This window comes from Peromyscus eremicus, chromosome 7 (assembly GCF_949786415.1).
Source record: "Peromyscus eremicus chromosome 7, PerEre_H2_v1, whole genome shotgun sequence".
NCBI lineage: Eukaryota > Metazoa > Chordata > Mammalia > Rodentia > Cricetidae > Peromyscus > Peromyscus eremicus.
Window position 1 is genome coordinate 52,546,018 of NC_081422.1, and position 26,781 is coordinate 52,572,798.

General features: G+C 50.2%; 1 protein-coding gene across 5 annotated transcripts in view; it reads right to left on the bottom strand.

Annotated features, from left to right (window-relative positions):
• Ccdc33 (coiled-coil domain containing 33) overlaps nucleotides 1-26,781 on the bottom strand; it is a 101,919-nt gene that overhangs the window by 58,282 nt on the left and 16,856 nt on the right. For all 5 annotated transcript variants that reach the window (XM_059267989.1, XM_059267993.1, XM_059267991.1 and 2 more), the window contains 3 exons: nucleotides 22,112-22,275; nucleotides 7,450-7,583; nucleotides 543-652 (listed from right to left, as the gene is read on the bottom strand). In XM_059267989.1, coding sequence (XP_059123972.1) covers nucleotides 543-652; nucleotides 7,450-7,583; nucleotides 22,112-22,275 — 408 coding nt within the window. The remainder of the gene's footprint in view (nucleotides 1-542; nucleotides 653-7,449; nucleotides 7,584-22,111; nucleotides 22,276-26,781) is intronic.

Genomic DNA, 26,781 nt, shown 5'->3' on the forward strand with positions numbered 1-26,781 from the left:
GTCCAGAGGTGTCTTGTTTTGCCTTTGCTAGGGAGCAATGGAGGTCTGGAGTAAAGTGGCCTCGTATGGGCACACAGCTTTAAGTGGCAGACCTGGGACAGGAGCCCAGACAATCTTCTCTCACATTGTCCTTTCCTTTGGAAGGAAAGGTTCTGGAGTGCATGTTGGAGGAAAGCAAAGAGATGCTTCTGCTCCTCTGTGGTCCATGACCAGGCACTCAGTAGGTGCTTAATAAATAATTGAGCAATGAGAGTGACTCCCCCTTCACCAGTCAGCACTAAGGAGTCTAGTCCAAGGTTGAGAGGCTGGAATTTCTACTCCAGGTTGGTATTCAGTTGTCCCCCTGACAGGGTTCATTCTGGAGAATGTTTTGCCTACCAAATGTATGCTCCATATCTCTGGCTTGGAAGGAGCATGACCTGGGCCCACCCTCAACTCTATTCTTAGAGAATATTTGGGAATATCAAAGCACTTACTTCCCATCAGATCTCCCCTACTGAGCCAGAGGTTAGGCTCAGAGCCCAGGGCTTGCTTGGGCTTACCTTTTTAAACTCAAAGTGGTATGGGTGGAATACACGCAGGTATTTAATGGGGATTTCATAGGACACCAGCTCCTCCTTCTTATTGTTGTCCATCACCTTGAGGATGACACCTGGAGAGAGTGGGGGGTGGGGAAGGAGCTTTCCCAGTGATGGGAGACAGTGAGAAGCAGGAACATTGCTGAGACAGCCAGGTGACGGAACACATGGAGGAACGCATGCCTTTCCTTGTGTGGCCATTTTCACAGAATTAAACACTCCCTTCTGGAGGGAGGAGGGAGACTCATAAAACTCAGGAAAACTATGTAATGAAAAGGCTCAGAAAATTACAACACTCACAAGCCCCTCTCTAAAACTATAAGAGCAGTCCACAATTACTGGTAGAAGGAGACTCTGGTGGAGCTGCCTGCAGGCTGGGCCAGAAGATCCACTGATGCAGCCTTTGTGAGTGGCCTCCCATGCTGAGGGTGAGCTTTTCAGTGATACCACTGCCTTTGAGTCACCCATGCTCATGTAACTGCACTGGTTAGTTTTTGTCAAGTTGGCACAAACTAGAGTCATGTGGGAAGAAGGACCACCAGTTGGGGACTGCCTCCATCATATTGAATTGTAGGCATGTCTTTGGGGCATGTTCTTAATTGCTAGTTGATATAGGCCACTGTGGGTGGTACCATCCTTAGGCAGATGGGCGTGGTTTGTATAAGAAAAGTAGTGAGCAAGCCAGTAAGCAGACTTCCTCTATTGATTTTTGTCTCAGCTACTGTTTTGAGTTCCTGCCTTGGTTTCCCCTGATGATGGACTGTAACCTGTAAGTCAAATAAACCCTTTCTTCCCCAAGTTGTTATTGGCCAGTGTTTTGTTACAGCAATAGGGAAGGAAACTAATAGAGTAACTCCTTCCTTGAAGTAACCTAAATAAACTTTCTGGTCCATCAAGCTGGACTTGAGAGGAATCATTAGATTGTCATGGTACACCACCTGGGGGTAAACGCATTTGTTTCCCCAGGGAAAGTCACACAACACATGTACATGTAGGGAACACATATGTGCATCTAAGCCCCCAGGCATTATGTACATGTAGGAAACACACATGTGCCTATAACCCCCCAGGCATTATCTGCATTTCTATCCAGGGCAAGACTCCATGTCATGTGCTGTTAGAACCTCCAAATGTGAAGAACCTCTGAGCCCCAGAATGGTAACATCGGACCAAGGCCAGTTCCATGAGGCAATAGACATATGTGAGCACAGTGTTACAGGCAAGCAGTAATAGTGCCACCTGCAGGACTAAGACCCCCTCCCTTAGTCATAGGCACTCACACCAGCTCTTCAGGAGTGTGTCCCATATGTTTTAGGTAGGGAAACAGAGGCTCAGTAAAGAAAAACAATCTACTCAAGAAAGCTCTCAATAAAAGAACCTATAAAAGTCCACTCCATGGGGCTGGAGAGATGGCTCAGTGTCAAGAGTACTAGCAGCTCTCCAGAAGACCTGAGTTCAATTTCCAGCACCTACATGGCAACTAACAACACTGGTAACTCCAGTTCCAGATCTGATGTCCCCTCCTGGCCTCCACCGACACTGCATGCATGTGATGCACAGACATGCAGGCAGACAAAACACCCACACTCATAAAATAAAAATAATAATTAAAAAAGCCTACTCCAAGTAAATTCAGTACTTTTGGGAGGTTAAAATTGATTTATTTTCATTTTTTTGTGAATGAGTGTTGCCTACATGTACGCATGTGCACCATTTGAGAGCCTTGTGCCTGCAAAAGCCAGAAGAAGGTGTCAGATTCCCTGGAACTGGAGTGTGGTGTGGTAGTTTGAATATAATTGGCCTCCTAGAAGCTCATAGGGAGTGGCACTATTAGGAGGTGTGGCTTTGCTGGAGTACGTATGACCTTGTTGGAGGAAGTGTGTCACTGTAGAGTTAGGTTTTGGGGTCTCATATATGCTCAAGCCAGGCCCAGTGCCTCAGTTCACTTCCTGTTGCCTTTGGATCAAGATGTAGAACTCTCAGCTCCTTTTCCAGCACCATGTCTGCCTGCCTGCCACCATGCCCCACCATGATGATAATAGACTAAACCTCTGAACTGTGAGCCACCCGAATTAAATGTTTTCCTCTATAATAGTTGCCATGCTCATGGTGTCTCTTTATAGCAATAGAAACCCTAACTAAGACAGAAGTTGGTACCAGGGACTGGGGTATTGCTGTGATAGGCCTGATAATGTTTTTATTTGAAAGAATATAGAACTTGGGGCTGTGGATTAGAAAAGCAGTTGAATGCTTTAAGTGCTGCTTAATGGGCCATACTGGTAGGACATAGAAGACAGTGGTACTGAGGGTGATTTGATGAACTGTGGGGGCACAGCTCCAGATGTTTCAGAGGAGAAGAATATTAATATGTGGAGAATAATATTAATATGTGGCCTAGAGAGCATTCTTATGATATTTTGGTGAAGCATGTGGCTGCTTTTTGCCCTTGTCTGAAGACTGACTGGGGCTAAAGTGAAGAGTTTTGGATTAATTTCATTGGTAGAGGAAATCTCAAAGCAGCCTAGTATAGACTCTGTCATGCGGTTATTAGTGGTCACTCTAATGAAGACTTATAATGGCAGATCTCTGAGTTTGAGGCCAGCCTGGTCTACAGATCCAGTTTCAGGACAGCCAAGCTTAGGCAGTGAAGGAAAGCTGGTCAAGATGTAACTGAACAAGGGGGCCATGGTCTAGTCCCAGCAAGCAGCAGAACTTGGCAGCTTCAATCCCATGGTTCTGGCTTTAAGGATAGAAGAGAGGGGTAATGGAATATTCCTCCATTATTCCTCAGTGACTAAGGAGAGCTGCTGAAGCTAAGCATGTGTCAGGGGTATCTCTGAATGGAGGCCTAGAGAGGCCATTGCATGAAGCTGTGGAGTTGAAGCCTGGATTGACTTGGAGACCCTAAAATGCTGGAGATGCCAGAGCTGTGGGATACCTGCTGAGGAGAGCTGCAAACAGGGAGTGGAGCCAGCCCAAGAGAGAGAAGTGTGTTGCAGTGAATGAAGCTAGAAGGAGTTTAAGTTCTGAAGAGCATTTTGACATCAGACATGGAGATGCAGAGTTTGGAGTTTGCCCAGCTGGTTTTTGATCTTGCTTTGGTTTAGAATTTCCTCATCATGCTCTCTTCCCTGTATTTTGGGATGATAATGTATATCCTGTGCCATTATATGTTGGAAGCATGTGATCTGCTTTTTAATTTTGATTTTATAGTGGATTACAGTTAAGAGACTGCATGAACCTCAGAAGAGACTTTGGACTTTAAAACATTGTTGAGACTGTGATAGACTATGGGGACTTTTGAAATTGGATTAAATGCATTTTGCCTTATGATATTGTTACAAGTTTATGGGGATCAGTGAGTGGAACTTGGTATTTCAAATGTAATTGACTCCATAAGCTCATAGGGAGTGGCACTATTAGGAGATATGGCTTTGTTGGAGTAGGTATGCCCTTGTTGGAGGAAGTATGTCACTGTGGAGGCAGGTTTTGGGGTCTCATATATGCTCAAGCCATGTCCAATGTCTCAGTTCACTTCCTGTTGCTTTTGGATCAAGATGTAGAATTCTGAGCTCCTTCTCCAGCACTATGTCTGCCTGCATGCCACTATGTCTCACCATGATAATAATGGACTAAGCTTCTGAAACTGTAAGCAAGTCACGCCGATTAAATGTTTTCCTCTTTAAGAGTTGCTGTGGTCATGGTATCTCTTTATAGCAATAGAAACGCTAACTAAGCCACAGCAGATGTGAGCTGCCATGTGGCTGCTGGGAACTGAGTCCAGGTCCTCTGCAATAGCAGCAGGTGCTTTTAAACACTGAGCCATTTTTTCCAGTCTCTACTCCAAAGAAATTAGAATGAAGATCAACACACCATTTAGTAAACATTTCCCAGAGACCACATTGTCTCCTAAAATCAGGATAAACTTTGAGAAAGCCAGCATCCTGGAAATGATCATGGTGCCCACTCATGAGCACCTGCTGTGTTCCAGGCATGGTGATCACAAGTATATAGCTATTATTCCTATGAATTCTGATGGCAAGCATCATCATCTTTCTCTCTCAAATATGATCGGTGGCACTCAGAGGGCCCATGGAACTGGATCAGCATCACAAGCTAGGAGATGGGTGGCAAAGAGGCTGAATTCAGTGACTTGATGCATTTTCCTGTTCTTGGAAATCTGTTTGTTTGTTTTTTGTTGTTTTTTTTTTGTTTGTTGTTTGTTTTAGAAGAAGAAAGAGATGGGGAATGAGGAAAGAGGAGAAGGGTAAAGGGATGGGGAGGGAAGATAGAGCTGGAAGAAAGAGAAGCTAAAAGAGATACAGAGGAAGATGGGCTAGGGAGGACAATGCTTGAGGGCTACCCTTCCCGAGAGCACATTTAAGCACCACGGACAGCTGCCCCAGCCCTGTGCGCCCCCCCCCCCCACCCGCAGCGGGGTGACTAGAGGGTAGGAAGCCATTCTTTCTTTCTCAGTATTCTTCCTTACAGCCACCCTGAACACACAGAGAGGGGAAGCCGCTTGCCAAGAGTGGGCTACACGGGACCCACACCCAGAAGGAAAGAGACACTGGAAGGTCCTGCAATTGACCAGAAGAAAGTATAACAAATCCAGGATTTGAAGTGAGCAGGTCCGAGTTCTCTTACCAAGGTGCTAATTTGCTTTCTGGCCTCTAGGAAGTCATTTAGCCCCTCTGGGCTTCTGTATACCATTAATACTTTATTACCAAACAGAAAAGGAAGAAATCTTATCCAATTCCTAAGATTTCTGAGGCAGGACTTATAAATGAGGACCTCCCTCCCTCCATCTCCCTGCCCTGCCCTGGCTCTCACCAGTTTCCCCCTGCTAACCATCTGCAGCTCTCCACACACTCACCCATCCCTGAGCAGACCTGGGAAGACTGCAGGGGGATCCCAGAACTCCTAGCCAAGATCCGACAACAGTAGCCCAGGAAGCTGTAAACACATACCCACTCCCCATGGACTCTGAGTTCCCCAAACTAATCAAGATTTTATGGGACCCTGCATCTACCTATCTTGGGACACCCTGTTTTTGCAGGAAGCTGGCCTTGGGCTGTAACTGGGGGAATGGACAGCCATTCCTTCCACGATCTTGTCTTCTTGTTTCAAACACGCTTCATCAGCTTCCTGTTTGGGCACTGAGCCCTTCCGCTTCCCACCACTCCTTTTGTGTGGCCAACAAGCCATTTTGGCTGCCCGCCCACTTTGGCCTTGACCCAGGGTCTAAAATTCCCCTTTGCTTTTCATTAACATGTTCTCCAGCTACCTCCCCCCAATCCTCTTGCCTCTTGGCCTGGCCCCCAATTCCCTACCCGCTGTAGATATCACCACAGCAACCAGTTCCAACTAGGTTCCAACAAGCGACTTCAGTCTGTAAAGAGGCGCCTGCCAATATTCTCTGATTCATGTGGCCTCCTCACCCTCCTGTTCCTCTTGTCTCTGCTGCAACTCGTCTTACCTCTGGCTACACAAAAGACTCGGGACTACTGACCTCATCACACCCTTCCACATCTCACCTGAAGTTGTGCATGGCAGAAGGCAGGGCCCACCTACCGCCACTACTAACTTACACACACACACACACACACACACACACACACACGCACACATGCACACACACACACACGCACACGCACAGAGGGAGAGGTGACTACAGCACAGACAGCAATACTATGCAATGGCGTTCACATAAACACAGGAGCCAGCACACAGACCCCCACAAAAGTGTGAGTGTACAAGCACATATGTGTATCTGTGTGAAATCCCAGGATGTTTTTTTTTCTTCTCTTTTATATCTTCTCAAACCATCCCCACAGCTCCACTTCTTCCTTTTTACAGGAAGGAAACTACAGCTAGCCTTCTCCCCGTGTGTGGGAACCCAAAGTGTTACCCCCCCCCCCCACTGCAGTCTCTTGATAGTCAGCTTTTGGCTCTGTGAGGTGAACAAGGAGGACAGTAAATCCGCCTGCAAGAAGTGGGGATGCTGATCTGACTAGCTGAGTCCAGGGACATGGCGGGGGACCTCTGCTCTGTGCTGCTAGTGTTCCCAGGCTGGCCAGTGCCCGTGCTCCCAGGCTGGCCAGTGCCCGTGCTCCCAGGCTGCCCAGTGCCCGTGCTCCCAGGCTGCCCAGTGCCCGTGCTCCCAGGCTGCCCAGCGCTAGTGCTCCCAAGCAGTTCTGGCACCAGCAGTCAGTACTTCAGTATGCTCAGCCCAACCTCTCACTTGGGGGTAGATATTAGATGGTCTCATAGTGAGAAACACACAGGGCTCACTTGCAAGTGTGTATACTGGTACCTGGTCCAAGTCCAAGGGAGGACTAGCCAGGGACAAAGATCCCTTCTAGCTAGAGGCATTAATCAAACAAACCCAAACTCGGCTAGAACCTGGAGCTCCAGTGATCTGAGATGCCTAGTCTGTCTATGCTTACCCAGCACTTGTGTTATTTAAATGCCCTACGCCTCAGTATTCTCTTCCAAATAGCATAGCTCCTCTTAGGAGGTGGTGACTCTAATGATGGATGCGTGGGGACATGCCACAAGACTATAACGTGCCATTTCAGTGGGACATGGCAGTAATAACAACCATGAAAAGAATAACAACCGTCATAAAAAACGATAAGCTCACATTGTCTGGATAATTCATTTATGTGGAACAACTCATTTTTCCAGCAGGCTGGGGAGATGAGGCGTGATGGGATTATGATTTTTTTTTTAAATGCTTTTATCGGAGTCCAGGGAGGCGCTCAGGTGATCTCCAGCTGTGTTGGGAGGAGGCTGCTTTTGCTTTCCATGGCTGGTGGGCCTATGTTCACTGCACCTCCCACAGCCAGCCCCCAGCCCCCAGTCTCACCTTCTCGTCCTGCATCCTCTGCCTGGATCTCCACTTTCACTGTGTCCCCCCAGATGGGTGCTCTGGTGGGTTCTGAGGTCACAGAGGTCACTGCTTTGGGGCTGGGAGCGGTGGCTTCCTCTGATGTGGTTTTTCTGGAGAGGAGGGGCAATTGAGTTAGAGGGAGGCTTCCTGCCTGCTGTGACCCCTTCCTGGGCTCCACTGTGCTGAGAGGGTAGACAGAAAGTGGGCAGCTCTCCCCATATAGACACTCATGCCATCCTGGGCTCAATGAATGCCAGGCCTCTCCCCTTAGCTGTCCTGTTTGGTGGCCACACCATCTCGCTGGCCACTACTGAGGCCTTTGCTTAGGTGCAGGAGCCAGAAGCTCAAAGTGAGAGCAGGACAGATGTCATATCTGTCTGATTTCCTGCCCCTTGCCAAAGAGGGCTCCTGGCAGGTGCCTATATGAGGGACCCCATCTGGACCCTCTTCTCTGGAGGTCTGTTCAATGGGAGAATGCTTCTGGGTAACAGTTGGCCCTGGACCACCCACCTAAGCTGCTCACTCCTGGCTTTCATTTCTCCAAGTGTGTGGCCCAGAGTTCCAGGCTGCCCCTGACACCTCAGTTCTGAACCCCTTCAATGGGGTATACTATTTCCCTACCCACAGAACTCTGGGGTGGACACTGGACGCTGGGCATAGGGCAGGAGGGAGAGCTTCATGGCCCCTGAACACTCAGGCTATCAGGGGCAGGGTGTGCAGGTGAGGCAGGAGCACAGTATAACCCATAGGTGTGGGAGACGAGTCTCCCAGAGATCCAGGGTCCTTAGAAAGCTCAATGAAAGAGTTAATACCCTTGTGTTATTTTCAGCCTGTAAATGATGTTGCTACAGTGACTGCCGCAATCATGGGTGAGCAGTCTGCGACCCCAGCCTTTGGGAGGGGAGCTACACCACGTACCAGCAGGGGAGTTCTGGTGCACCTCCCCCTCTGCCATCCCTTTGTCCTATCTCTGTGACCATGGCTGACTGAGGGTGCCCCATGAGCTCTTCCTGCCGTTCTGTACTTCCTTTCTCTCTCTTATATAGCTACACTGGCAAAGCCAGAGACTTGTGAGCTCCCAGGCTTTGCCATCAGCCCACCGCACTGATGTTAAGTGCACAGAGACACCTCAGCCTCCCGCACTGGGGCTCTGTACCTCTGACAGAGGCAGAGGAAGACAGCAGGATGGCGGTGGAAACGTGGGTGAACTAAGGACACGCAGGAAGGAAAGCAGGCCCTCCTCCACGGCACACATCACAAATCTGCCCCCGCACAGGCTCATCCTTGGGGGCCTCTTAGGGATTTTCAAGTGACTCCATGTGCATAGAAAATATCAAGCCAAGGGTGTGGACTTTCGGCCAGTGACAGGGTTGAGATCGGAACCCATGACCAGTCCCTCGACAGCCCTTCTTCTCCCTCCAACTCCTGCCCTCTCTCCTCCTCTATTCATGCTTCAGGGGTTTTGCAGGAACAAGTCAGAGTTAACAGATGTGGGAAGTTAGACGGAGCTTTCCCTTAGGACCAGAAAGAGTTAAGTCTCCCCCAGCCTAGCCAAGAGGTGGTCAGGGTAGGTGAGTGAGATGAAGGGAAGGAGGAGGGAGGCCCAGGGGAGAAGGTGGGGGGCGGCGGAGGAAGCTTTTAGCAGGTGGGAGAGTCTGTCAGGGTAATGGCTTTTCCTGGCACAGCTGACTGACTCCTTGGAGCCTTGATGAGAATCTAGAACTGGAGTTGGGGGTGGAGAGAGCACTCTGATTCCTCCCAGAGTGGAAGCAGGAGACCAGTTGACTCCTGAGTCCCAGTCCCAGTCCTGCACTGGGATCTTGGCACCTGGCCGAGTTCTAGGTCCCCAGGCTAGCAGCTCAGGTCTCCCAGTACAACTTCAGGGCCCAGGGGCCCTCTCTAAGACCGACATGCCTTTCAGCTGTCTACAAGGTTTAAGGCTCCTCTCTCTCTATCTCCAAAGGCTTGCCCTTGCTAAACAGCCTGACAAACTGCAGTCAGGGGCTGGAGGGACTGGTGCCTATTTTCTCAGGGCTTAGACCTAGCTCAGTCTCAGCAGGATGGGACTGGGGTTGGGTGAAGAGGAGGAATGCAGCTACCCTGGGCCCCAAGCTATAGGAAAACACAACCCTGTCTCCAAAGGCCCACACTTCCCCCAGGGTAGAAGAGGAGTGTGTCTGACAAACTCCAGGCCTCTAAGCCTGTGTTACCTGAAGCTCCCACCCCAGCGCGGTGGGTGCGAAGGGCCAAGTGCAAGCACAGCTGGGAGTGGGAGGCAGTGAGAAGCTTCTTGCTTTTTGTTTTTTGTTTTTTGTTTTTTTGTTTTTGTTTTTGTTTTTTTTCCTTCAAGGTCATGACTAAGGGAAAATGCAGTGCCTGCTACTGCTGCGGGGTGGAGATGTGGAAAATCAGCAGACATGGGTGCTGGGGATTGATCTGATCAGGTCCTCATGCTTGCTCAGCTTTACAGACTGAGCCAGGTCTCTGGTACCTTCACCATCTCCATCCCTGTCCTTACTTCCATGGCTGGCTGTTAGCTTCCTGCTGCCTCTGCTGTCTTCCAGTCCCATCTGAACCTGAACCCCCCATTTGCCCCACAGTCCTTTGGGCCTCCCAGTCCTTTCAGAACTTCAAAGCAAACTGCACGAGGGCGGGGGGTGGGGTGGGGGTGGGGGTGGGGAGGCATATCCAGAATGCCAATCCCAGGACAGCTCACCAGGAGAGCAAAGCAAAGGGGGAGGGCCCCAATTCGGTCTGTTCTGGTTGCTGGAGACCTAGAAAGCTCTTAGGAGGAGGAGGAGGGCCAAAGCAATGTTACCAGAAATACCCAGCGGCGGCAGGAGGCACTCTAGCAGGCCTTGAGAAGGATAAATGAAGGACAGGTCTTTAGATGGGTGCATGGCGGACTAACGGTCCTGCTAGCTTTCAAAGGGGTCCACTATGACTCTGTTGATGGCTCTCCTGGAGGACCTAGAGGGAGGTGGGAAGACAGGTTCAGGCTAGGTGTCCTTGAGGTCAGCTGCCAGGTGTGTGGTTGGGCCTGACTATCTAGAGAAGACCAGGCAACCCCCGCCCCCACCACACCAGGCTCCTTCAAGTCAGCCCCAGAGCCAAGGACACCAGGTTCCTCACCCTCTAGGAGGCAAGTAGCAGCCAGACTCCCAGGCCTCAAGTCTACCTTCCTCCTGGAACACACTTATCAGCCTGAAGACCTCTCTCCAAGGTCAATCTTCTGCAACAGGGGTAGGAGCTACAGAGCTAGCCTCTGCAGAGTGGGTCAATGGTTACATTCCTGTCTCTGAGCTCACCTACCATGGCTGGCAAGGGAAGATGTCTGGAGGAGGCAGGGATCACAGAGATGTCCCCAGGAAGAGGACCTTTCCATGGGGAAGGCTTACAGACTTGTAGGAGGTCAGGAGCTGGCTCATGGCAAGTCACGGGAGGGGCAGGCTTGGGCAGTCAGGCTTTTGGGCCTCCTGAATGAGTCCTTTCTGGAGTTTTCTTTATTCCAGGCCCACCTTCAGGGTCCTCTGAGGTCACATAAAGGAAGGAACAGCCCTGACTCCTGTGGCCTCGGCTAAACCACGTGGAACTCCTAGGCAAGAAGCTATGCCCAGGGAATCATTAAAGAGGAGAGGGGTTGATCTGAGACAGGTAGAGTCCAATCCAAAGCCCCTTCTCTTTCCTCTCTCATTTCAGACCCAGCCCAACAGTCAGACCCCCATTTCATGTATCCCTCCTCTGACTCCAATGCTGTTCAAGTCCTTGTGGGCTCCAGGCTAACCAGAGCCTGTCACTTAGGGCATAAATGGAGCTGTTTTCTTCTGCAAAGTGATGGGCTCTCATCCCGAGTTTCATTGATTAATTACAGACTAATGAACCATCACTAATTGCTGATGGTATAACAACAACACCTGGTGGGCCTCTGTGGTTAGTTTTTGTCAACTTGACATAAACTTAGACATACCTGGGAAGAGGGAATCTTAATTAAGGAATCTCCTCCATCAGATTGCTCTATGGATTTCTGGATTGCTAGCCGATGTAGGAGAGCCCAGTCCACTGTGGGCAGCGTCATCCTTGGGCATGGATTATATAAGAAATGTAGCTCAGGAAGCCACAGCAAGCCAGCCAGTAAGAAGCAGTCTTCCATTGGTTTCTGCTTAAGCACCTGCCTGCAGCTCCTGCCTTGACCTCCCTCGTGATGAACTGTAACCTGTAAGCTGAAATGAACCTTTTCTTTTCCAAGTTGCCTTTGGTCATAGTGTTTATGGCAGCATGGAAGCAACCTAGGAGAGCCTTCATCCACAGGATGACTCTGGAACTAGGAAAGTATAAGCTGAGGTCAGGGATCCCCTACCAACAGGAAACTAACTCTGCCATCTATAGGAAGTGACTTAGCTTCGGGAACAGGAAGGAAATGTGGTTAAGCCAAAAAGTTCTTTATAGTTCAGGTTGGGTGTTGTGGTGCATCTCTGTGAGTCCACACTTGGGAGGGTTTTACCATAAGTTTGAGGCCAGCCTGGTCTACATAGTAAGATCTAGGCTGCCCAGGGCTCCATAGTAAGATTCCATCTTAAAAAGCCAAAAGCCAAAATGAGACTTTGTCTCTCCACCTCATCCCTTTCCACTTCAGCTGTTCTTAGAGAAGCCCTTCATGAGGGTGGAGATGCTGTCTCTTTTCAGAACTCAGTTAACTGGGTGGATCTCCCCACGTGGTTCAAGAGGGAACTGTGGTCCACAGAACACAATGTCTGAGGTAAATTTATAGTCAACCCTGTGGACTGGGCATTGTCACATCCTCTCTTTTCTGGAAAAGGAACTTCCCTGTTTCCCAAAGATGGTCTCTGAGGCTGGGGGCAGCACTGGGCCAAAGACAGCCTGCTGCGTGCCTCACCTGCAAGCCTCAGGGGGCATCTATCCTAGGTCATCATGGTGAGGCTCTCAGAAGTCACCTTCTTAGGATAGGGAGGCACCAGAATCCTGTGTGGGCAAATGACAGTCCCTGTGACAAGCTGTGAGTCTGAGCGAGACAACTTGAGAAGGTCTCATGTCTTGAGATCCTCTCAACAGATCAATCATTGACCATCCACTCCCCTAGCATCCCCTTGCCTCTATAAGCAGCCTTAGCACATGAGGGACCCAGGCCAGACACTGAGGTGAACTTCCCAGCCTCAGAATTCTTCCTGAATGTTCAGATTTATTATTCCTAGTTCTGGGGTCTGGGGTGTCTCCTTGGCCAAATGCTGGGGACTGGAGCCTGTTCAGATGTTCTCTGGGAAGACTGTAGACAGAGGACAAAGGAGTGGGGACAGGGTCACCTTACCAGCTCCTTCCTTCCACGTACACTACTGACTTCAGGAGCAGGGACCTGACCGGCCACGTCAGGTGCTCATATCTTACCTCCCAGTCTTGGCCAGTGGGCCCCAACTTCATGTGAATGAGGACAAGGGATGGTTGTGGGAAGGCATATGGAGACGGCTCTTTTCCTGAAGCTGTGCTGGGCACCCTTGGCTCAGGTGCTGGGACCCTGCCTGTACTGCTTCAGCCCCTAGCTCTGCCCTGGAAGCAGAAGGCAAGCTCGGATCCCAAGGGCTGTCCCAGCCGACTGTTCTTAAAGGTGGGGGAAGCCAAGCCTGGCTATAGGGACTAAACCTCTTCAGGAGTCCAGCCCAGACCCCGGCCTCTCTGTTCTCACAGGGCCTCATAGCTGGATCCTGGCTCTGGTTTTCCAAGACACACAGACCATCTTCTGAGTCCCCAGCCACAGTTCTGAGCTAGTCTTTGGACCAAACTCCTCCAACATCTTCACAGCACCCAGATTACTGTCCTCAGGTCTTTGAGATACTTGGGAAGACTGGGTCACATCTACTGGCCCCTCCCCCATCCTCTTAGCCCCCTTCCTGTGGGAAGAGGAGAGGAATTTTACCCTTTATCCTTTCCAGAGGTAAATCCCACAGCTTTTTTGAGGATTCCGGGCTGGTCCCACTAAAGGCCAGAGGAGGTGGATTGGGGTTCAGGTGCCCAGCTGTTGATTTGAGTCTTGGCTCCTGGCTCCACTGCTGTGGATCCAGACTTGTTCTTAAACATTTCTTCCACTAAGGTGCCCTGTAGCTAATGGTACCAGATAAGGTGAGGAAGCTCTGTCCACATGTCCATTCACAGGGCTGAGGGGAGGCACAAAGTGGACCCAGGTCTTCTAGGGCTTTCAGGGTGCAGTGTGAGGACACCTGGAAGAGACTCCAAGGAGAGAAGCTGTGCATAGAAGAGGCCACAATGGAGTTGGAAGCAGTATTTGCAGGTGTGGAGGCTAGAGGACAGCCAGAAGCAGGGAAGGGTATCCAGCCATCCCGGAAATGAGAAAAGGGAGGCTTCGAAGAGGCCACGCCTGCTCACACAAGCAAAGGGACAGTGCTAGGGGAAGCGACTCTTCGGGGAGGAGAAGACTAGTCAGCACAGCTCGATGTGGCATTGAGTCTAGGCTGCACGGGGAGGGGAGAGCTATGAGGGACCGCTGCAGATTCTAGCTGACCAGGGCTGTTTGGCCTGCATTGCAAGCTCTGGATTTCACGCAGAAATCTAGACTTCAACACAGTGTAGACAAGCCCCAATTCCCCCAAATTGGAAATCAGCAGGCAGGTGTTGGGGTGGGGTGGGGGGTGCTCTGATGGAGCCAGGGCCCTTGGCTTTGCCACGCTCTGCTACACCCTATTACATCACACACCAGTGACCTCAGGGTTATGTCACAGGTCCGGCCCTGAAAGTGTGAACTTTGACGTTGTTAGTGAAGTCCCTTCTGATGGAAGCTGTGTGGCTGGGTGGAGGGTGACAGACACAGGGAGGTAAGGACAGGTGGAGCTGAAATGGGACCCAGAGGCCTCTGCCAGGTGGCCTCCCTATGTCTGCTGTACGCTACACCACAAGACACCTATTTCTGAAGCCCACAGGGCCCAGCCAGGGCAGGGGGAATTCAGGCCAAGTTTAGAGGGAAGCCCAAGCGCTCCCAGCAGCCCATGATGTCTGGGGAGGGAGTAGCTTGGTAGGGACTCTGCACAAGCTCAGTGAAAAAAGCTCTGAGGCCTATGCATCATGTGCCGTGAGCTCCAGAAAGAGCCCTCCCTGCCCTGCTACTCACCCTCTTCCCAAGCATGCTTCTGGTGGGCAGCATTGCCCCCCTGGCTGTTTCTCAGAAGACTGGTGACCTGGAGAGGGCTCATACCGTCAGGGCTGAACGTTCATTTCAGAACGAAGCCTCAGGGGCCTTGTGCTGAGCTGATGGGGGAACATCTGGAAAGACTGTAGTGTCTGGCTGGGGTGAGGGTGTCCCAGGCCAGCCCCACTGACACCAGCTGTGTTTACAGTTCTGGGACATTGCGAGGTTCTCACAGAACACAAATTTGGAGGCTCTGAGCCTCGAGAGTGAAACCAGATGGAGCAGGTGTGGGCAGGAAATCGGGCTACAGGACTGAGGCCTTCCAGGATGATGGAGTCCCAGGGCCCACCAGGATCTGCTCCCCAGCCTTGTCTCTTTCCCCAGGGGCATCCTTCTGGAAGACAAGGAGCCTTGATCTCTACTAGAGTCAGTGGTCAGACAGGAACTGTTACCTTTATCTGCACTATTCCAGGGCCAGCCAATCACTTCAGTCCAGTCCTTTCCTCTCCAGGGCCTCGGACTTCTTGGCTTCTTCGAGGGGACAATATCACTTCCCTCCCAGGGCCCCGCTGTTAGGGGTGTATAGGGAACTGGATTGCTGGTGAGCTTAAAACAGGACCAAGTTACACACCACACGGGGGCCACTTTCTTCCTGGAACTGTCCCTCAAGTATGGTCACTGTTAGTGTTCATTTTGCTAAGCTCAACCCTCTGGTTGTTGAGGCAGAGGTCACCTATGAGTTATCCTGGACTTCTACCTTCTCTGCTTAGATTCTTACCCTCTGTGGCCCCTTGGCTACAGGCAGGGCAGGTAGGTCCAGAGCACAGGCTGGTCACTGCATGTCTTTGGAAGGCTGTTACGGCCTTGACGCCAACACTCCTCCTCCAAGAGGGGAAACTACTGCACAAAAGGTCAGTTCAGCTGGGAGATAGAAAGGGCTTTGGATTTTGGAATCCTGGATCCTCGCCTGGGGACCTATTCGCTGTGTGACCTCAAGGATCCTAGAAATGTTCTGAGCTGCAAGATGTCCATATGTAAGATGAGGCCTGGAGCCTACACACTCTCTGGGCACATATGCCTCGAACATGTGGTTCTTTAACTCGCCTCTTACTGGAACCTTTACTGTCTACTTCCAATATCCTTTCCAGTCAGTCACAAGGGACAGAGCCATCTGTGACCAAGATATGGACCAGGGTCAGGGCTCACTCCTGACTATGACTGTCTGACCCTGACCTGTTTCTCACCCTGAGCTCAGCTGAGCCAGGCCTGGCCACATGCACAGAGGAACCACCCAGGCTGGCTCTGCCCCACTCATTAGCTCAGGGCAGCAGGCAGTCAAGGCAGCAGCTGCCAGCACTGGCAATCCTTCCCCAGACTTTGGCCAGGGGTCAGAATCCACAGGCTATCTCCTGGTGCTCCCCCATCCGGCCCACTGGGGTACCCCCACCTGTCAGGACCACTGCCTTCCTGGTGCCTGCTGGGCTGTGACTGACAGGTTCTTCTGTGCCAGGCTGGGAGATAGGTTCTGGACACTGGACAAGTTAGGGGAGACCCGGGGCCTGGGCACTGGCCCAGCAGACCTGGGCGTGGAATCTGCCTTGTGCAATACAGCTAGGCTCTAAAGAACAGACAGTTTCCCGGGCTAGACAGCAAGCCAGGCTACCAGACTTGTACCAACATGGAGGCTGGCACTCATATCCTGGTCCATGGAAAGACTGACTTTGAAGACCAGGGACTGATTGGCAGTCACACTGGAAGGCAGGGGCAGTGGGCCAGACTCTGGGTCTTCCTGATCCCAGTTTGATTTCTTTCTACTGCCCTGGGGCTTTTTTTCTGGTGGGTTTCATGTGCCCAGTGTGAGTGCTGGCTGAGGACTCCTTACTCTATGTTTTGCGTTGGACCTGCCAGTATCGCCCATTGCCTGACTACTATCTTCAAGGCTCTCCGAACATTCCCACATGAGGCATTCAGGCATGGAGAGGTGAAGCAACTTTTCCAAAGTTACACAAAGTGAGAACAGCATCCATCCATCCATCCATCCATCCATCCATCCATCCATCCATCCATCCATCCATCTATCCATCCATTCATTCAGCAATTACTAGCTTCCAGCTTCCTACATCCCATAGGTTTTGTAATGGGAAAAGAACAGTGAACAAGAGAGACCTGGTGGTTGCTCCTGGAATCAGTGGGACCTGCCAAACAGCGAGTGAATAATCACATAAAATCAGAGCTGTATCACCGTGGAAGTCTGTAGTACTGTGGAGGTATGCAATGGGGAGATGCTGGCCTGGGAGATCAGGGGTCTCTTCTTGGAGGAGGTGAAATTTGAAGAGGAGTGCAAAGGCTGGGGTGGGAAGGGACAGTGTTTCCTTAAGAACTGGAGGATTCCCATTATGGAGCAAAGGTAGAGAAGGGGGGTCATGCTGCTAGGAAGCTGGAAGAGCCAACGAGTGAAGACAGCCATGTGGGGCCTGGAGTTCTCTTCATCCTGGGAACAGTAGGGAGCCATGGGGTCACATTGGCACTTTGATGCTACAGTAGCAAAGGGAAACCTGCCTTAGAAGGAAATTGGCGAAGTGGCAATATTGGATGTACCTAGAGCAGGTGAGAAAACAACACATTGGCCTACTAAGTGGTGGAGAGACATGGCCAAATTCAAGAGATAAGGCCGAATTCTTAGACATAGATTGAATGGGGTGGGGTGTGATTCCTGATGCCAGGATGGGCAGGAGATGGCATGGGGAATACTAGGAATGTGTGGCCTTGGAGGAAACTAAGGTGGGCCAACATTTAATGCTGCGTAGAAGACACGAGGAGCAAGGCCAGGGAGGAAGTGAGAGTAGGGTATCCTGGAAGCCAAGAGAAGAAAAGGCTCTAAGGACAGTGAGTGGTCACCAGGCACCAGTGCTACTGGGGGACCACACAGATGAGGTGATCCTTGGGTGTAGTTGAGGTACAATCCCCACAGATGAAATGTCCCTGGATGTAGTTGAGGTACAGTGCCCACAGATGAGATGACCCTTGGGTGTAGTTGAGGTACAGTGCCCACAGATGAGGTGTCCCTGGATGTAGTTGAGGTACAGTGCCCACAGATGAGGTGTCCCTGGATGTAGTTGAGGTACAGTGCCCACAGATGAGGTGTCCCTGGATGTAGTTGAGGTACAGTGCCCACAGATGAGATGTCCCCTGGATGTAGTTGAGGTACAGTGCCCACAGATGAGATGTCTCTTGGATGTAGTTGAGGTACAGTGCCCACAAGGGACTCAAGAGAGAAGTGTTGCCATGTGGTAGTGAGTGGGATTGGAAGGCAGCTTGAATAGAGACTGGTAGAACCATAAAACAAGCCACTGGACCTGTTGGACTAGACAACTGTGGTGACTGGACTGGCTGGGGCTAGTGTCTACAGAGGGATGAGGTAGCCTGAACCCTTTGTAGCTCCTGATAATGAAACAGATGAGTGAGTAGTTTGGGACTTCATGCCCCACCTTAACCACCTCAACTATAAACCTGCCTGCTGGGAAAGCAATAAAGCCAAAGATGACAGAAAAAATTTGAGACAAGAACCCCAGGATCCCCACCCTGGTCTGAGGTGGACCAGTATGGACAGGCAGAGTACAGTAAGCCAAGCTGGATGGATGACTAGACTCAGGACACCAGAAAACATGATAAAATTCTTAGAGTAAGAAGTTATATATGCATGTATATATATATATATATGTATTCTGGCCTTATTTAGGTATAATTGAAAAGTAAAAATATATATTAGACATGTAGACCAGGATTTGACATACTTACCTACTATGAATGATACCATGATCAAGCTAACACATCCACCCCTTCACAGTTGTCCTTTTGTGTGTATGTGGTGGGAATGCTTAAGACTCGCCACATTTAAAGTCTACAGTATAATATTAACTACAGTTGCCATACTGTACAGTAGATTCCCAAATGTATTCACCTTATAAATGGATGTTTGGACTCTCAGACTGACATCTGTTTTCTCCATCCCTAGACCCTGGCACTACTCTTTTACTCTCTGTTTTGTGAGTTCAATGAGATTCCACATTAAAAGAAATAATGTGATATTGGTCTTTCTGTGCCTGGCTTATTTCACTTAGCATTATGTCTTCCCTGTTAGAGGAAGTTACCTATGACATGTATGTGTGTGTGTCATTTCCCCACTCATTGATGGGTAGATGTTCATTCTATATCTTCATGTGATGATGCTATAACAATACAGGGATGCAGATACTGCTTTACGATGCTGACTTCATTTCCTTCGGAAATGTACACAGATGTAGGATTGATGGTTCTATATGAATCCTATTTTTAACATTTGAGGAGCTTCCACAGAGTTTTCCACTGTATGAATTTGCATTTCTAGTCATAGTTTAGAGAGATTTCCTTCTTCCCACACCCTCACCAAAATTTGCAATTTTTATTGCACTTAATTAATTTTGTATATCTGAGTGTTTGTGGGGTGGAGTGGCACACGTGCTGTGGTGTATGTGTGGTCAGAGAACAACTTGTGGGAATCAGTTCTCTCCTACATGTGGGTTCCAGCATTGAACTCGGGTCGTCAGACTTGGTGATGAACACTTTTACCTTCCCAATGCTGGCTACTTCTTGTCTTTCTGATAACAGCCAACTTAACAGGTGTGGGTGGGGATGGCCTACAGGTTCTGATTTGGACATCTGTAGTCATTAGTAGCACTGAGCACCTTTTCTTACACCTGTCACCCAATTGTTATGTTTGTTTGTTTGTTTTGAAACAGTTTCATGCAGTGTGGGCTAGCCTTGAATTTAGTGCATAGCCAAGGATGATGACCTTGAACTTGTGATCTTCCTCAGTGGCCAAGTGCTGACATTACAGGTATGTGCCATCATGCTAGCTTTATGTGGTGCAGCACTCAGGGCTTGGTATATGTTAGGCAAGCACGCTACCACAGAGCTATACTTCCAGCCCTCTTTGCCTGTTTTTCTTTCTTTGGATTTTATTGTTGTTTGTTTGTTTGTTTTGAGAAGGGGTCTCACTGTGTATCCCTGGCTGTCCTGGAACTCACTTTGTAGACCAGGCTGGCCTGAACTCCCTGAGATCTGCCTGCCTCTGCCTCCTGGTAGCTGGGATCAAAGGCATGTGCTATCATAGCAGGGCCCTTTTTAAATCAAGTTGGTTTTCTCGTACCGGGTTGTGTGAGCGCTCCATATGCTCTGGGCATTGACTGCTCATTAGCTGTGTGGTGTGCACACGTTTTAGACCATTCTGCTTCTTTAAGTCAGTGGTGGTTTTCCTTTGCGACACAGCTTTTCAGCTTCTTGTCACCCACTTGTTTATTTTGCTTTCGTTGCTTATACTTTTGATGTCAAATTAAAAAAAAAAAATCATTGCCAAGACCAATGTAAGGATCCTGGGGAAAACTGTTTACTTCTAGATTTTAACAGTTTCGGATTTTACATTCAAATGTTTATAATTTAAAAAAAAACCATACATTGAAATATCCGTATGAGAAAAGACTTTAGTGTACTTTCTTATTGCATACTTTGTTGTTCTGTACTGTAATCAGATGTGGGAAGACATCAAATTCTTCCCAGGGTCTAGGGCCCAGCTCTAGGGTTTTGGGGAGTTCTTGGTTCTCCTTCTGCGATTCCTACCTGGGGCTGGGGGTTAGCACTGAAAGTCGTCTCTGGGTCCTGGCAGCTGGGCCTTCCTTCCCAGAAGCCCTTCCTTCTCCTTTCCATTTGCATCTCATTAGCACCACTTGGAGTTGCTGGCAGCTCAGCCTGGAGCTCTGGGACCAGGCTGTAGCCTGGCACAGGCCCTGCTCCCATCGTGAAAAGGGGAGTAGGGATGCTCGCCTCCCTCTTTCCACCCTACGTGCTGTGTCGTGCTGTGCCGTGCTGTGCCGTAGGGTCAGAGGGACTAGGATGTTCTCAGCTCTTTACACTCCCATCCAGGCTCATGTTCCCTAGACTCCCCTCCCTTGTGTGTTCCTATGGCAACAGGGTGATGGTGCAGGGGTCTTGGAGCATCACAGTCATCCAGCTACCCTCCCCTCCACAGCCCAGGCTGGATTGGTGACAAGCAGGGCCTCAATCTCCTGAGATGATCAGTGATAATTGGTTTATGGAAATAGCTGAGAAGCTGAGGTACATTCCCAATAGAAACCAGCCTCCCACCAAGCCAGCTTTCTGCCACCTGTCCTTCCCTGGTTAAGAAATGGAGCTGGGGGAGGAGAGGGCAAGAAGCTGGGCTGGGGCTGGTGGGGTTTTTCTGGGCAAACCAGGCAAGAGCTTCACCTGTTGTTCTTCAGCACAGCCTCTATGCCTTGTGGGAGAGGGGGTGTGAGAAGGGTTGCTTGTCATTTAGCCAAGCTTTGCATCCTCCTCGGCCCATTAGTCTGTGACCGTGTTGGGTGCACTGTTGGAGAAACGGGAGAGACCCGGGATCTGCAAGAAGCCTCAGTTCTGGGGACAGACAAGAAACATGTGTTGCCGTTGCTAGGGGATCTGCTCTGGTAGATCTGGCTGTCTGGAGGAGGAGGAGGAGGTCTGAGGAATGCTTTGAAGGTGAAGATTTAGTGGTTGTGCACATGAGCGCTGGGGCAGGCATTCTCCAAAGGGACTGAGCAGTGGGCAGGAAGTGCCTGATGCAGGCAGGGAGGTGTCAGGTAGAACTGTGGGAGGCGACTGGAGCTAATTTCCCTCCAGAGGGAAAGCTGGCTGGCTACAGTGTTGCCTCATGTGCTCTTGGAGGAGAAGTGAGGCTCATGAGGTGGGGGCAGCAGACACGGCATGGCAGGCCACTCCATGACAGAAGTTACTAGGGAGAGAGGCAAGGGCCCACAGTGGGTGGCTGCAAGCAGCACAACCTCTTGAACCCCCAAAAGTCAGGAGAGGCGGACTCCAAGTCTTCCTGTGACAGGAGAGTAAGGAAGGACTTCAGAAAGTAGCCAGAGAGCCAGATGACAGAGAAAGACTGGAAGCCATTCCCCAGCCAGGCTTCAGGTAACAAGCAGCATCCCAGGAAGAAAGCCCGTTCTATATAAGGTGATGGGTGGTGGGGGTAAGTGACCAGAGGAAGGTAGTGAGTTTTTTCCATGTTTACCTTTCCAGCTCACTAGCCCATTCCCATTCTTAGGGCTGTTTCCATTTCTAAGTATGTGTCCCTAGTTCAATTTTTTCCCCCTAAGACAAACTGAAACTCAAATCTGTGCTTATAACATCTCCCTGGACCATCCCCACCCCACACTGAGCCCAGCACAGGCACTACAGACAAAGGCCTTGCCCTTGTGAGGTCAGGCCCTGCTCAGCCCTGGCAGCAATTACCACACAGCAGGGGACAGAGCAGGCCTCTCATTTGTACAGCCTTAGCATGACATCTCTGGGTACCACAGTCCCTTCAGGAGCTGAGTTTCCAAATGTTCATCAGATGGTTTCTGTTCAGACCCAAGCCCACCCCCACCCCAGCTTCCACAGCTTACTTACACCACCACATAGGGCCACGGCTCAGAGCCGTCCTTGCTGGCAGGAAGGTTGGTAGCTCCGTGCACAGTGACCGTGACAATCTCCTTATTATAGGGAGCCAGGTAGTTGGTGTCAGGACCTGGGTCCAGGGAGATATCCAGGGGGTCCCCTGGTTCTTCAGGAACCTGTGGGGAGAGCCAGGGCTAAGTGGACTCTTCTGATGGAAAGCTTCTCTCTGCTATCACCCATAACCTCTACCAGGCATTTGGATGCTTTTTGACATTGTAATTTTGCCTAGGGAACCGTGCATTTAATTGCAAAACAAAAATCAGGAAGAAATTAAAAAAAAACCGCTGAGGGTGGTGCACATTTATAATCCCAGCCCTTAAGAGGTAAAGGCAGGAGGACCAGAAGGATCAGAAATTCAAGGTCATCTTCAGCTACTCCAGTTTGAGACCAGCCTGGGTTATATGAGACCTTGTTGCAAAACAACACATGATTGGTCAGTGAATTGGCTCACCCTTTGCTGTGTAAGCCTGATGACCTGAGCTGGATTCCAGAAACCCGTGGTGGAAAGAGAAAAGTGACTTCTAAAACAGTTTTCTTCTGATTTGCACTCACAGACATACACAATAGTAAATAAAATACAGTCAAATACAAATTTTATGTTTTAAGTAAGTCTGTGATTTTGTGTTGAACTGTGCTCACAGAGAGTCTTGGCTGTAGGCTGGGTGGGCCTGACTGTCTATTCCTCCCAGTACCTTTTCCTCTCTGTAACATCATCCTGCTTCCTGAACTACAGAACAGTAGCTTAGGAAGCCATTTTCTCCCTAGCTCTGTCTCACACACTGCATATCCTCCAGGGTTTCCCTTGCTTCTTCCCTGGCCCTTGGTGTGTCCCCTACTGCAACAGAAGCCAAGCCACCTTAGCTGGCAAGCACAGACCCTCCAGAAGCTTCTGCAGGTGTCTCTGTCTCTAACTTCTCAGTGCCACCTGTTCCTCAGGTCCTAGTGACTGCCACCTTTCTTTTTTCCTACACCTCCACCTCAGGTCACCAGTGTCATCTCACACCCATCCTATGGGACACTGAGGGCTGGGCCAGGCAGGAACCACCACTGTGCTCCACCCTCCTGCCTCCTAGCATGGGAAAAGGAAACAGCATGGCTTACCCTGAGAACATTTATGAGTGCCACTTAATTAGATTCTCAGAGCCATGGTACTGCATGGGTGACCACAGCAGGAGCCACAAACAACCCCCTTATTCATCCCCAGGGTCCCCCAGCCCTTGTCCTGGTATTCCCTTTGCCTGGGCAGCTCTTTCCAGAAGACTCTAAGCCCGGCATCCCTACCACATCCCTCACTTGCTGTAGGCTGGGGTCCCTGCCTCACAAGTTGTCTCATTAGGAGGTGAGAACAGGGCTCCCCAGCCCTAGACATGCCAGTTTCACAGAGGCCTCCTCTGCCTGTGACTGAGGAGTGAACCCGCTCCCTCCCCCAACAGGACCCAGCAGGGCCTGTCACCATCTGTAGAGGTGTTGATGAGAGTTACCCGCCCCCCTGCATGGCAAGTGTGGGTGGAAGGGAGGGGAGCCTTGGTAGGTGGGGGAGGGGGAGCATTCACAGACTCCTCTAGGTCAGAGGACTTCCAGCATCCTGCTCCCACTATGTGTGCCCTGCCACACCCTGCGGGGGTCATCCCTTAAGCTTGCTTTCCTGTGTTCTGATTGATACAGGGGTGACATCAGCTGACAAGCCAAGAGACCTAGGTCACAGCACCTTTGTCCCTTCTGAGATGCTCCCTCTCAGAGCCTGTCTCCCTGCACACCAGGGGGAATGTCTAGAATGATTTGCGATTCAGCTTTTCCAGGGCTTGGTGTGTCTAAGGTTCCGTGAAGTTAGGCTAGGAGAGGTGAGTGACTCCCTTTGTACTGCCCGATGAACATCCTTGCTGTTGTGAGGACACAAGCCTGCCATGGGTGGGCACCCTGGGGCCACAGAAGTAAAGGCTCCTTCCCATGGCAGTTGTCTAAGGGTTTCTATGAGTCCTTGGCAACCCTGGAGACCACTAGGCCTCTGCCTGGTCCAGAGATTGGGTGTCTTCCCTCCCCATCTACGCCATGCCTGCCTCTCAGGACAGCCTTCCAGGAAACATAGCTTACAGAAGCGCTGCTTGTGCTTTGTGTGTGTGCTTGAGGCCAGCTGCTAGACAGGCATCTCCTGTTGAGGCCTGCAGGCAGGAACCCCATGGACATGCTGGGCCTAGGGCCTGGGAAACTGGACCCAAGGTACAGCCTGTAGGGGGTGGACACGAGATGAGCCAGGGCTGCCAGCTTCATGGTGTCCTTGCATCAGGACCAGTGTCTCTGCCTGTCTCTGCCCCTGGTCACACTGAAGAAGAATTTGTGGAGCAATAGGAACATATATATATATATATGTATATATGGAGGGAATTGTGGGTAAAGATGCTGATCCTGGGCAGAGAATCTTTTTCCATGAGAGCAGAGCTCCAAGCTCGTCACAGCCTCTCAGGTCCCACTCTCGCTCACCCATGCAACACTGTTAAGATACAGAAATCAGCAGACTACAGTCTCACAGACCACAGACAAGGGGCTGGTGGTAAGCACAAAGTCTGCTGGCTTCCAAGCCGAGTTCCCTCAGCTACCCCTTAGGACTCAGGCCCTGGGAAGGCTTGGAAGCTGCTAATCCCAACATCTTGTCCATCCATGCAAGTAAACTTGTCCTTCACAGGTCAGGAGTAGCCAGCAGATGTCCCAGAATGCTCGTTGCTTGGGGCAGAGTTGGGTGTGTGAGGAAGGAGAGGGGTGTGAGTAGGCAATGGGACCAGTAGCAGACGAGTTACAGCTTCAGCAGGCTTCAGGTGGTTCTGCCAGGGAGAGGGGTGAATGAGATTCACTCCATCCTGTCTGCTGTTCCAGGGATCTGGGGAGCCATGGAAAGCTAAGAAGCCTGTAGCTCTCTCCCAGAAGGGTCCACATCTGAAAGCAGACCAGCTGAAGAGGCTGAGCTGGTCCTCAAGAGGGATGCTGGCCTGAGAGGGTCTTGTGACCCTGATATGCCATTTGGGCAAATTATTAGACTCTGGTGAAGGTTGGGCTTAAAAAATGGTCTCTCAGGCCGGTGAGATGGCTTAGCAGGCAAAAGTTATTCTTGCTGCATAAGCCTGACAACCTGATCCCTATAACCCATATAGAAAGCCAGGGGAGGTGTCATGCATCTGTAGTCTTAGCACTGCGGAGGCAAGATGGAGGATGGAGACAAGAAAACGGCCCAGAAACTCACAGGACACTCACTACCCTGCATGTGGGATGGGCAGAAATGACAAAAGAGATCTTGCTTCAGAACAAGGGAGGAGAATGCCAGTTTCTAAAAGTCATCCTCTGAACTCTACACACACACACACACACACACACACACACACACACACACACACACACACCACCACCACCACCAACAACAACAACAAAAACAACAACAACAAAAAACAAACAAACAAACAGAAAAAAAAAAACCCCAGTATTTCACAGTCCTTCTAGTTTTGATGACCGACCTTGCCTGGGTACCAGGATAGCTGGTAAAAACCCCTTTATACTAAAGAAAAGGACTCAGGATATGAGACCTCTCCACTCTTTTCATGCTTCTTCATGCAGACACGTTTTCTGGGTTACTATGCCTGCCCCTAGGGCTTGCAGCCTCAGGACTGACTGGAAATAGCAAGGAGTTGGAGTACCAAATGCAGGAGCACCTTTTTTACACCATGACCCAGGGCTGAGGTGCCGCTCAGTGGGAGAGCACATACTGAGCATGTACAAGGCCTGAGGCTGGATCCTTAGCAACACACACACACACACACACACACACACACACACACACACACACACACACACACCGTACTTAAAATGTCAGAAATCATAGGGAAGATAACTGATAGGTTTGACTATAGTTTTTAAAAATTCAGGCTGGGGAAATAGCTTGCAGGTAGAGAGCCTCCCTGTCATGCACAAGACCCTTGCATTCAATCTTCAGCACAGGAGGGAAGCCTCACAGTGTGGATTATAACCAGGCTTTTCGGCTCTTGCCTGGGATCCCATCACTTAGGAGGCAGAGGAAGGAGGATCACCACAAATCTGAAGGCTTGCCTGGTCTACATGAGTTCTGGGCCAGCTAGGGCCACACAGTGAGACCCTGTATCAGAAAGCAAAGGAAAAAAAGAAAAAAACGAATGATGAGAGAAAGCTGCATAAGTAAAACAGAATGAATGTTTCTAAGGAACAAAGTGCACTGAAATTTAGAAATATTACCCCAGTAAAAAAGTCACGAGCCGAGGAATGGCAAAAGAAGTTAAAATGAGGGGGCTGGGCATGGCTCAGTGGGTAAAGTGTTTGCTAGTACAACTTTATTGAGCACCTACTATATGCCAGGTAATGTTCTGAGCACTGGGTATATAGTAATAATCAACAAGAAAATAAAAAGGGGCAAAAATATAGAAAAACTGAAAACAAGCATGTGGAGCAGAATTCAGATCCCCAGCACCCACACAAAATCTAGGCACATGGCAGCCTGACTCTGTGATCCCAGTGCTGGTAGGGTTAGGGGTGGGGGAATATAGAAAGGCATCCTGGATCCCTGGAGCTCAATGGCCAGCCAGTCTAGCCATTCAATGAGCTCCAGG